The 12,635-nt window shown below is 51.7% G+C and overlaps 1 protein-coding gene across 1 annotated transcript; it reads right to left on the bottom strand.

Annotated features, from left to right (window-relative positions):
* Positions 1-1,544: 1,544 nt before the first annotated feature.
* On the bottom strand, positions 1,545-7,578 carry LOC116952001 (uncharacterized). Its single transcript, XM_032970965.2, has 2 exons — positions 6,022-7,578; positions 1,545-3,420 (listed from the first exon to the last, which is right to left on the bottom strand). Exons 1-2 carry the CDS (start codon positions 6,563-6,565, stop codon positions 2,465-2,467), a joined length of 1,500 nt encoding a protein of 499 aa, XP_032826856.1. The 5' UTR covers positions 6,566-7,578; the 3' UTR covers positions 1,545-2,464.
* Positions 7,579-12,635: the final 5,057 nt, after the last annotated feature.

Below are 12,635 nucleotides of genomic sequence, written 5' to 3'. Positions count from 1 at the left end.
GATTGTGGTTATTCGTGAACGTGGTGGTGGTTGTTTGTGGTTAATGATTGTGATTATTCGTGAACGTGGTGGTGGTTATTTGTGGTTAGTAATTGTGGTTATTCGTGAACGTGGTGGTTGTTTGTGGTTAGTGATTGTGGTTATTCTTGAACGTGGTGGTGGTTGTTGGCGGTTAGTGATTGTGGTTATTCGTGAACGTGGTGGTTGTTGTTGGCGGTTAGTGATTGTGGTTATTCGTGAACGTGGTGGTGGTTGTTTGTGGTTAGTGATTGTGATTATTCGTGAACGTGGTGGTGGTTATTTGTGGTTAGTGATTGTGGTTATTCGTGAACGTGGTGGTGGTTGTTGGCGGTTAGTGATTGTGGTTATTCGTGAACGTGGTGGTGGTTGTTGGCGGTTAGTGATTGTGGTTATTCGTGAACGTGGTGGTGGTTGTTGGCGGTTAGTGATTGTGGTTATTCATGAACGTGCTGGTGGTTGTTGGCGGTTAGTGATTGTGGTTATTCGTGAACGTGGTGGTGGTTGTTGGCGGTTAGTGATTGTGGTTATTCGTGAACGTGGTGGTGGTTGTTGGCGGTTAGTGATTGTGGTTATTCGTGAACGTGGTGGTGGTTATTTACGGTTAGTGATTGTGGTTATTCGTGAACGTGGTGACTGATTGCGTGCGGGTGCACCTCGCCTGGCTAAAAAAAAACGCCGTGGAGACGTCACCGCCACTTAGTGGCGAACGACGCTAGCTGTTGCTGCTGCTGTTGGTGAAATTCGTTGTTGCCTTTCTCCTGTAGTTGTGTTATTCCACATGGTTGTTGCTACTGTCCTTGTTGTTGTCGTGTTCCTCCTAGTTATGGTGTGGCGGCTGTTGGTGGTTGCGGTCGTTGTGGTTATCGTCGTGTTACTGTGGCCCGTGGCGGCGGTGGTTGTTGTGGTTGCATGTACAGACAAGCAGAGCCGTCTCTAGGGTGCACGGCGAATCGGGGTGGCCGCCCGGGGCCCCGCGCTTTGGGGGGGGAGGGGGCGGTGTGAGATGTAACCCTTCCGGTTTAGTCTGAAGGCATGGGGGGGGGGTCCACACGGTGGGGTTTGCCCCGGGCTCCGCATCCCTCACCCCCTCCCCCCGCCACCTCCTTATGGACTGCCCTGCACACATTTAGATTATTTTTGCTGCTGTACATTTCCAACATAATAAGCCACTTTTGTTGAGCTTTCATTTGTGGCCAGGTCGCTTCTGCAAAATAAGCTAATAGCTCAGTAGGCTTTATCTGATAAGATTAAAAAAAACGTTAGTTGTATTTGCATTTATTGCAAGTGATTTGTTTACCTTGTACTTGCACTCCCGTCGTGTTTGTGTATTGTTTGCTGTTGTTGACGTTCTGACCCCGTGCCCCTACTGGACATCTGTGCAAAAGAGCTTTGTAGCTTATCGGATTGCTCCTGCAGTATGAACAAATATTCAGATTCTGAGAAGCAGCACCCACCACAATCGCGGACTCACGCGAATTAAATTCCACGCCGAGGTGACTGCATCATTGTTTTTTCCATGCACGTCTGTATTTGCAAGTTGTGCACCCCGTCAAATCATCCGGACTCAGCCGCTCGCCTCATGCCCACAACTCTCCCCGCGTCACTAACATCGCGGCAAATAAATAACCAAACAAACACAATGGCTCTAAACACAAATAAATACAAATAAATTAAATCTCAATACGATAACCGTTACGCGTCCAAACCATAGCTTGCGACCGTGGTTCTGAGAATTCCTTCTTGTTCTGGAACAATTACTCAGTCATCATCATCAGCATCTTCATCATCATCAATCAGGGATTCATATCTGCCGGAAGTGCCTGGGGCTGAGCTCCAGAAAATAATTCCCAAACCCCACCCCTTTCCCAGGATGATGATGATGATGATGGATGAAGTATTAAACGTTGAGATGCAACCCAGAATTAGAAAACCCACCGTATAAAAACAAAAACACCCCAAATATTCTTTATGCCCGTGTTCATTGGCATGCTGCAGCCAGTGATTGGAAATTGCACGATCACATGACGGGGATCAGTATGTCCACGTGATATCCACCGCTGTCACTGTAATGTCCTCGGGTCGCCGCATCTCCAGCGTCGCCTCCCGGGGGTGACACCTCGTCAGGGTCACGTCCTCGCTGGACGCAGCTCCTCATCTCCTGGCAGTGACGTCTCGTCGCAATTGTTTCCCCGGCGGACGACCCAGTGTCTCACCTCCTGCGGCATCTCCATTGGACCCCCCTCCCCCTCCCTCCCGACCTCCACCAACCTCCTCGACCTCCCCGCGGTTGAGGACCTCGCGCCGAGGGCAACGCCCTCCTTGACCAGCGACCAGAACGGCCCCGTCGCTTGCGGCATCTCCACCGGCCGCCTCGTGTCCCCCGGCTGTGTGGGCAGGGCACCGCCACTAACCGCCACTAACCGCCACCGCCACCACGCGCTGTCTACTGACAGTGGCACTTGCTCACGATCATGTCCTCGACGGCGGACACGGCCAGCTTGCCGTCGCTGTCGTAGTGCAGGAGGACGAGCGGCTCCAGGGCTGCGGGTACGCAGCACGGCCCGGCCACCGCCCCGCCCGTGAGCCGATGCATCTTGGCGAGCAGCAACGCGTACCTGTTGGCCGCCTTGTACCTGTGCGGGCACGCGCCCTGGCACGCGTAGGCGGCGTACTCGGCGGGCGCCTTCACCCAGTCGTCCCAGCCGATGTCGGCGAAGGAGACGCGCATGGGCGAGCGGCAGCACTTCTTCTGCTCCGAGTCGGCGCAGTCCTCCGGCGACGCGTCGCGTCGGCTCCTCCGGCGCGCCGTCGAGCGCCGGGGGCCCCGGGCTCGCAGCGTCACGCGCAGGACGACGCCCGAGGCCCACGACTTCGGCGACGTCTCGCCGGCGGTCGGGGAAGACGGCAGGGAGATGTCCACTGCTAGCGTGCTGGTAGTGTTGATGTTGCCGCTGATGATATCGCTGCTGCCGCTGCTGTTGCTGATGTTGATTTCACTGCTCCTATTGCTGCTGCTGCTGCTGTTGTCGGTGCTGCTGCTGCTGCTGTCCCCCAGCCACTTCTCGATGACACCCCGCAGGGCGACGCTCACGTCCACAGACGCCTGGTGCCGGGATCGAACCCCGCGCTGGAGTCGGACGCCCAGGGATAGCCTCGCCCGGGGCTCCGAGTCGGGCGACCCGGTGGAAGGCGCCGTGGTCGAGGCGTCTCCGCTCGCGTGGATCAGGGTCAGCGTGGAGGCCGGGGCCAGTGCTTGGGTCAAGGTGGAGGTCAGGGCGAGGTGAGCTGACATTACGCGCAGGCGATGTCGAGAACAGGCCGCGAGAACTTCCTCCAGAGAGAAGTGGAGGCGCAGGGAGCGGGGCGGTGATGATGATGATGATGTCATCACCGGGGAGCCTGGAAAGAGATTATGACAATTATTATTATGATGATGATGATATTTATGAGACAGGCGACATAATGTAATCGTGATGATAACGTACTGCAAATAAGCAGTGTCTCATTTACATATGATTCGTCTCTCCACGTAAAAATGAATGAAAGTATGAATTACAGAACCCACCAGCCGCACTGGCTTGTGGGAGTGCATCATCTCAGCAGCATTGAATCAGGACAAGCAAACCTCTGGAGCGGTTTCGACATTTAGTGTCTCATCAGAAGTGTCACGCTTGCTTGGATCTTTTACATTCTCTCCAATGACGCGAATGATTATTTTGAATAGTGCAATAGCGATGATGATTTTCAGACTTTGTCAATGCATTAGTTGTATTGATAATGATGCAATTACTGTGTAAGAGCAATGCATCAAAGTGATGTAGAGATAATAAAATTTGAATGGTGATGATTATATGTTTACATAACTTAATTGTTCACTTATACTGACGGGAAACAATCTTAAAGTTCCAAACCGGCAAGTTTGCTCACGTCACTGCTTCATGAAATACATAAAAAAATAGATATGACTTTTAATATAACATGGTAGTTATATATTGTTCAAAGACGTTTAAAAAATCGAATGTTAAAGATGATTACTAAATTCTTAATTGATTCTTTGATGAGTAAAATGTGTTTCAATGATGGTTATGTTTTAAGAACATTTTAAATATTATTCATGGCCACATTTAAATAATATAAGTAGAATGCTAGATCGTGGCCTTTCTGGAACTATGTATACTGCACCAGGTAATCATGTTTAAGGTTGAGTCGATCTAGAGAAAGCCCAAAAACCGGTTCAGATATCACTCGAGCCCCTGATATTAGAGCCGTGGCCGGGTTCGTAGCGTTAGCGTGCTAACCACTGCGCCACCGCTCCACTCATTGTTCACATACAAACTCGTTAAACACAAGACAAAGATCCCCTATATAGCCTTCAGCTAAGTGTCGGGGCAAGTTCCATTAGCGAGCACCTATTGAGGCCGGTATAGCACACAAGGAGGGCGTGTGTCGCCAGCACCCCGGCCCGACCGCCTTTGTCTCCCCAATGCTGATGCTTAGCACACCGCACCAGATACTCTACTCATTTGAGGCTGAGTCGACCTAGGGGAGGCACAGGACCCATTCAAATATTCGCTCCGGCAGTTATTGGCCGTGAGCGGGGAATCGAACTCGGCGCTAACTACGCAGCGAGCCCCTTTGCCCGGGCACGGCTAACATCAGTGGCGAGTGATGTCTGAATCGGTCCTCAAGCCTCCACGCCTCCCCCCCGCCCCCCAGTGCCGGATGATCCTTGTAGCACAAGTAGCTACTACTACATTTGTAGTAGCTACTACATATGTAGTAGCTACTACTGCATGTGTAGCTACTACATATGCACTACACATGTAGTAGCTACATATGTAGTAGCTACTACATATGTACTACACAGTAGTACTACACAGTAGTACATATGTACTAGCTACTAGTAGTAGCTACACGTGTAGTAGTACTACATATGCTACGGGCCCCGCACTTTCAAGGGGCCCGCGCTGAATGCTTTCAAGCTATCAATTCCGGTTCAGTGATTCTGCACTTGCTCTATTACCATAGTACTATACCGCCTTCACCTTTTACGAACGACTGGGTGTTTAAGGTTAGCGATTTGTCCTATTATCTGGCTGTATAGCAAATGAAAAAAAAATACAATTACGTTACTATGCGAGTAAAAAAAATTGTGTTTTCATATTTACGTGTTTTTATTTTATTTAGGGCCCTTTTATAACATATGTATCAGGTCCCGCACTAGCTTCATCCGGCACTGACCCCCCCACCCCCTAACCCTGTTGCAACACCGTCCCACTAACAATTTGAGGCCGCTAGCCACTCGCTGTGCAACGCGCTGACTCCTCCTCGGTCCGGCAGCTGAACCCGCCCGGTCTCGCGCCAGCCTCGTCACGGCACTGGTCATCATCATCATCCTCCTCCTGCTATTAACATTAAAAATAAATATATATTTTTTTGTTACCGGGTAAAGCCGACTGAGCTATATAGTATCTCTTTTTCAGAAGCGACCTGGCTATCACGAATGATAGCTCAACGAAGTTGGCGGTTCATCATCATCTCGTGGAAATGTACAGCAGCCAAAATGCTCTAAACGCGGTGACGTTGATTCTTAAATGTGGAGGGGAAAACCGGAGGATCCGGAGAAAAATCCACGCGACCACGGGCAGAGAAACACCGCAAACTCCAAATATACAGCTGCAGCAGCAGGCGTCAGGGTCGGTATCGAACCCACGACCTTCTGTATACCAGGCGAGGTAGTTAACATCTCCTAGCCACCGTGATGATGATGATGAGAGAGAGACGCGCGAACTCCAAATATACAGCAGCAGCAGGCGTCAGGGTCGGTATCGAACCCACGACCTCCTGCATACCGGGCGAGGTAGCTAACATCTCCTAGCCACCGTGATGATGATGAGATAGAGACACGCAAACTCCAAATATACAGCAGCAGCAGGCGTCAGGGTCGGTATCGAACCCACGACCTCCTGCAGACCAGGCGAGGGATCACCATCCACGCACCTGTGTGAGCCGTCAAGGTGAAGGTGGTTGGGTTCGACTCCGGGTCCCCTCCTCCTCCTCCCCCGGTGACTCCAGACCCGGAGCCGGCTCGCCTCGCGACCATCTCTCGGTACCGTGCCCACGCCTCCTCCTCCTGCTGCTCCTGCTCCAGCCTCGCCTGGAGAGGCCCCCCGCGGGACGCGTCGGGCACCATCGGGGGCTCCTCCAGCCCCAGCCGCTCCAGGATCTCCCTCTTGATCGCTTCCACCTCCCCGGAGAGATGACGGAGGGGCGCGTGAGACGGCTCCGTCTCCTCCTGGGTGGTCCTGGAGTCGCGCTCCTGCAGCCCCGGCTCGTGATGATGATGCTGCTGCTGCTGGTGGTGATGTTGATGGTGCTGATGTTGATGGTGCTGATGTTGATGGTGCTGATGGTGGTGATGGTGATGATGGAGCCTCGCGGCGTGGGAAGCGCACAGGAGGTAGCAGAAGATCAAGGTGATGATGATGATGGTGGTGGTGGAGTTCGAGGAAGAGCAGATCCAGGAGTTCGTGGTCGACTTCATGGTGGTGACAACTCCCCGAAGCGGGGGCAAGGTGGAAGTGATGATGCTGCTGCTGATTATGATGATGTCGTTGCTGATGCTGCTGATTATGATGCTGCTGTTGCTGCTAATGACGCTGCTGCTAATGACGCTGCCGATGATGATGCTGCTGATGATGATGATTGCAGTGCTGGAGGTGCGCGTCCCGGTTGATGTCAGGGAGGAAGGTCGAGAGAGGATTTCACTTCTCCGTCAAGGTTTGCACACTGACCCAGGCTCGCGCGCGGGGTTCCCCGTGCTTCAGACCGCGAATGAGACGCGGCCTTGAGACGCGGCGGTCTTTATGGGTTGAAGGCCACACGCAGGGGCCGGGCAAGCCTGGCCACGCCTCGTGTGTCTCTGCCAGTCCGTGCGTGTGTGTGTGTGTCTGTGTGTGTCTGTCTGTCTGTGTCTGTTTGTGTGTGTCTGTGTGTCTGTCTGTGTCTGTTTGTGTGTGTCTGTGTGTCTGTCTGCCTGTGTCTGTTTGTGTGTGTCTGTGTGTGTATGTGTGTGTGTGTCTGTGTGTGTGGGCGTGGTGCTGGCCACCCACCCCCTCGTGTACCGTTCCGGCCTTCATAGGTGCTCGCTAACAGCACTTGCCCCTACAGTCTGTTAAGGCTATATGGGGGATCTTTGTCTATGTGTGTGTGTCTGTCTGTGTCTGTTTGTGTGTGTCTGTCTGTGTCTGTTTGTGTGTGTCTGTGTGTGTATGTGTGTGTCTATTTGTGTCTGTTTGTGTGTATGTCTGTGTGTGTCTGTCTGTGTCTGTCTGTGTGTGTGTCTGTCTATGTTTGTTTGTGTGTGTGTCTGTCTGTCTGTCTGTGTGTGTCTGTGTGTGTGTCTATGTGTGTCTGTCTGTGTCTGTCTGTCTGCGTCTGTGTGTGTGTCTGTCTGTGTGTGTGTGTCTGTCTGTCTGCGTCTGTGTGTGTCTGTCTGTTTGTGTCTGTGTGTGTGTTTCTGTGTCTGTCTGTTTGTGTCTGTGTGTGTCTGTCTGTTTGTGTCTGTGTGTGTCTGTGTGTGTATGTGTGTGTGTGTTTGTGTCTGTTTGTGTGTATGTCTGTGTGTGTCTGTCTGTCTGTGTCTGTCTGTGTGTATCTATTTGTGTCTGTCTATGTGTGTCTGTCTGTTTGTGTCTGTGTGCGTGTGTCTGTCTGTGTGTGTGTCTGTGTCTGTCTGTTTGTGTCTGCGTGTGTCTGTTTGTGTCTGTGTGTGTGTCTCTGTGTGTGTCTCTGTGGTAGTCTATTTGTGTCTGTCTATGTGTGTCTGTCTGTGTCTGTGTGTCTGTGTGTGTCTGTGTGTCTGTGTTGGACTGTTATTGATTACCGTCAAAAACAAAGATCCCCCGTGTAGCCTTAACAGACTGTAGGGGCAAGTGCTGTTAGCGAGCACCGCCTATGAAGACCGGCACGGCACACGAGGTGGTGGGTGGCCAGCACCACGAATCGTCACACCGGGCTTGTCGGTGAACGTGAGCGGGAATCGAACTCGGGTCGCCGGGTTCGTAGGAGCAGCAGCAGCAGCAATAGCCCGCTCCTCATCGCTGGATCACGAACCTCTGGGTGGTGGGGGTGTGGGTCAAGCTAAACCCACGAGTCAACATCCACATTCCGGGTGTTTAAAAAATAACAATCTTTTTTTTAATCTGCCCCGGCTACTGCGACGCACAGCTCATTTTGAACGTCAGCCAGAGAAACCGCGACGAGCCATCACCGCCTTCTTTATTCCAGGTTCTGCACAGTTGTGGGGAGAGACATGGGGGGTGTTGTTTATATTCTTGGTTCTTTCGGTTAAATCACGTAGGTAGAAAATTAAATATAAAAATAATAAAAGCAAAACCCACGACGTTTCGATCGCAACACAAGCGGCCTTCATCAGGCGGACCGATTTGTCTCTGCTTCATAGCGCGAACTTTGTAGTTTTGCTTTGCTCGCACGTGCACGTCAGACTCGGGCATCTTCATCTCGTCTGATTGACACGTAGTAGTAGGAGTAGTAGTATTAGGGCTTTCGCGACCAATATCATCCATGATAGAGGTTTTTTTGGGGGGGTTAAACCGCGTAAATCTATAAATGTGGTGCCGTGAAACCCGCCACCACCCGACACAGCCAATTAGTAAAGGTTCGTCACGTAAACAGAACGTGGCCAATTCGTCACTAGTACAGCACTAACCGCTGTGTTGGAGAGCCAAGCCACAACATTTACAATCTGAGTACTCTCTAACACACCGGTGTGTTGGAGAGCCAAGCCACAACATTTACAATCTGAGTACTCTCTAACACACCGCTGTGTTGGAGAGCCAAGCCACAACATTGACAATCTGAGTACTCTCTAACACACCGGTGTGTTGGAGAGCCAAGCCACAACATTTACAATCTGAGTACTCTCTAACACACCGGTGTGTTGGAGAGCCAAGCCACAACATTTACAATCCGAGTGTACGACGTTTCGCCAGTAATTACAACTAGCTTCATGGGTACTGCAGGAGGAAATCCGATGAGCTATGAAGCTCTTTTTTCACGGATGTCCGGTACGGGCGGACCAATGAGACTCACAATTCCGGTCTCTCGTTCGTCATAACCCTTCGGTGGAACAAAATCATCTTGGAACTCGAAACTGAAGCCGACGATTCCCAGCTGACATCAGTGGCGAGTGATATCAGAACCGATCCTCGGTCCCCCCACCCCTCCAGTACCTAGGTCTGTCTATTCGTGTCACATTGCAGCGTCGAGGGTGCCTTCATCCAGCAGTAGATCGAACCACGGCTCGCGACAATGTCACTGTGTGCGTGGGCCGGAGAAGTGGTGCAGCGAGTTCACGAAATGCCCTCTGAGCACAGTCGCTCGGGTTCGATTCCCGGCGACGGCTAATCGGGCGTGGCGAGAGAAACCTCGCAGTCTCGCAGCGAGAGAGGTGCCCCCCCCCCCCCCACATCATCTCCACTCAGCCGCGTTCACCAGCGCGGAGAGGTATGGCCACCGTGACCCCTCCCCCCGACTCATAGGTGGAGTTTGCGCGGTTCATCAACTCCATCTCTCCACCAACTCCATCTCTCCACCAACTCCATCTCTTCACCAACTCCATCTCTCCACCAACTCCGTCTCTCCACCAACTCCATCTCTCCACCAACTCCATCTCTCCACCAACCCGATCTCTCCACCAACTCCATCTCTCCATCAACTCCATCTCTCCACCAACTCCATCTCTCCACCAACCCCATCTCTCCACCAACTCCATCTCTCCACCAACCCCATCTCTCCACCAACTCCATCTCTCCACCAACCCCATCTCTCCACCAACTCCATCTCTCCACCAACCCGATCTCTCCACCAACTCCATCTCTCCAGCAACCCGATCTCTCCACCAACTCCATCTCTCCACCAACTCCATCTCTCCACCAACCCCATCTCTCCACCAACTCCATCTCTCCACCAACTCCATCTCTCCACCAACTCCATCTCTCCACCAACTCCATCTCTCCACCAACTCCATCTCTCCACCAACTCCATCTCTCCACCAACTCCATCTCTCCACCAACCCGATCTCTCCACCAACTCCATCTCTCCACCAACCCGATCTCTCCACCAACTCCATCTCTCCACCAACTCCATCTATTCACCAACTCCCTCTCTCCACCAACCCCATCTCTCCACCAACTCCATCTCTCCACCAACCCCATCTCTCCACCAACTCCATCTCTCCACCAACTCCATCTCTTCACCAACTCCATCTCTCCACCAACCCCATCTCTCCACCAACTCCATCTCTCCACCAACTCCATCTCTCCACCAACTCCATCTCTCCACCAACCCCATCTCTCCACCAACCCGATCTCTCCACCAACTCCATCTATTCACCATATCGCGCTGACCAGCGTGGTGCAGTAATGGCCAAGCAAGCCCGTGGCGAGGAGGCTTTCATCCAGCAGTGGAGTCACAAAAGTCTGCGCGTCTCACGTTATTTATCTTGCGTCGCTTAAATCACACCTCCCCTCGCAGCGAAGCTATGCTCACCTTTTAAGGAGAGAACGCGGTTTCTGATGGAGGGGTAAATCTCTCCTGCTTGCTAATCACGGTTCCACGGTGACACAAAAGCCCTCCCGCGTTCCTGAGCAATGCTGAAACGCGGCACAAAGACAAAGGTCCCCCGTATAGCCTCTAACAGGTTGTTGGGGGCAAGTGCTGTTAGCGAGCACCACCTATGAAGGCCGGCACGGCACACGAGGGGATAGGGTGGCCCGCACCACGCCCGGGCAACCTTTGTCTCCGCAACGCTGATGTTTACAAACAGCACCAGGCACCCGTTTATGGCTGGGTCGATTTAAGGGAGGCCCACGACTGGTTCAGATAATCGTTACTGGTGTCGATGGCCGTGAGCGGAAATCTAAATCAGGTCGGCGGGTTCGTAATGCGGTGCGCTAACCACGACACTACCGCTCCCCATACACACTCACACTCAAAGATAAATATCCCCCATATAGCCTAAACAGGTTGTTGGGGCAAGTGCTCTTAGCGAGCACACATAAAAGCCTGCACGGCACACGAGGGAGTGCGTGGCCAGCACCACGTCCGGCCGCCTTTGTCTCCCCAGTGGCGATGTTTACACACCGCACCAGGTACTCATTTGAGGCTGAGTCGACCTAGGGGAGGCCCAGGACCGGTCTAAATATTCGTCACTGGGTGTTGGCCGTGAGCGCAGCGCACTAACCGCTACACTACACGAACACAGACGACGCATGCACAGTTGACACAGCACAGGCACACGCAAGCATCTGACGGATGTGACAGCACGTACATGCCGGGCGGCGCAATATGCACCATACCTGAGCAATGCTCTTCCGCTTGGGCCTAGTGAGTCACTGTTATCTAATAAGGATACTTAATGCTATTAATAATAAAAACAACAACAATCGCATTGTCCTTATATACCCAGGAAAGTCGCACCGAGGCATTAGGCTCCTTTTACGGAGGGTACTGCCACACTTGGATATTTTGAACAATTCCATTTTAAAAACATGACTTACTATAAACAAATTCTTTTTTTAAACTAAAATATGTTTTATTTTACCAGGTAAGGCCCACTGAGCTGTAGAGCTATTTTTCAGAAGCGACCTGGTCATCACAAATGATAGCTCAACGAAGTGGCTCATCATCATCATCATGTGGAAATGTACAGCAGCCAAATACTGCCAAACGCGTGGATGTTGGTTCTAAATGTGGGAGGGAAAAACCGGAGGACCCGGAGGGAAAAAAACCCAAGACCTCCTGTATACCAGGCGAGGTAGTTAACATCTCATAACCACCGTAATGATGATGATGGGCGAGAGAGACACCACAAACTCCAAGCATGCAGCAAGCGTTAGGGTCGGGATCGAACCCAAGTCTTCCTGCATACGACCTCAAGTTGCTTGGCTTCCTGCGTGGGAGCACACCGGGTGATTCGGCGAACACCCCACGGGGCATGTGAAGGGACAAGTCAAAGCTCCGCAAAGATGGATTCAATAATTCATGTTGCTTTGCTGACATCTTCTGACCACCTTCCAGCCAAACCCTACAACACCTGGCATTGCCAGGCAGCCTCCCATGGGATTGCCAACCGAGGCTCCAGAGAGAGGTGCTCCTCGGGTCTAGAGGATATTTGGTCTAAGCGGCCACCCTGGCGAGTACGTCTTGCAAGAGGTGGGAGCTTGGTTGAGTTTATTTTACATCATTAGACCTCCTTTGCCAGTACCAAAATGTAATAATAGGGGTTTTCCCCTTTTTTCTGGCAACAAAACTTCAACGTTTTTACGAGGATTCATGTCTGCATTAACCACAATACCTGCAGTCAAAATGCAAACAAAAAACATACTATGATAATATATGCATTGTCCTTGGCGTCATCTGGTCGAGCAACAATTGGGTCGAGGCTCAAAAGAAAGCCGTCCCTTGGTGTGGACCAATCAGTTTCAAGGACAATGCATATATTATCATAGTATGTTTTTTGTTTGCATTTTGACTGCAGGTATTGTGGTTAATGCAAACATGAATCCTTGTAAGAAGGTTTCAGTTTTGTT

The sequence above is a fragment of the Petromyzon marinus genome, chromosome 44 (genome assembly GCF_048934315.1).
Source record: "Petromyzon marinus isolate PM22_M1 ecotype Great Lakes invasive population chromosome 44, UKy_Petmar_22M1.pri1.0, whole genome shotgun sequence".
NCBI classification, from domain to species: domain Eukaryota; kingdom Metazoa; phylum Chordata; class Hyperoartia; order Petromyzontiformes; family Petromyzontidae; genus Petromyzon; species Petromyzon marinus.
Note: the sequence above shows the minus strand (reverse complement) of the source record. Positions and strands in the feature narration are given on the sequence as shown.

Excerpts from the sequence above, each read along its gene's own strand:
- LOC116952001 (XM_032970965.2), bottom strand. The coding sequence starts at position 6,565 with ATGAAGTCGACCACGAACTCCTGGATCTGCTCTTCCTCGAACTCCACC. Across the intron at positions 3,421-6,021 it reads CACCTTGACGGCTCACACAG|GCTCCCCGGTGATGACATCA; the intron begins GTGCGTGGATGG and ends ATCTCTTTCCAG.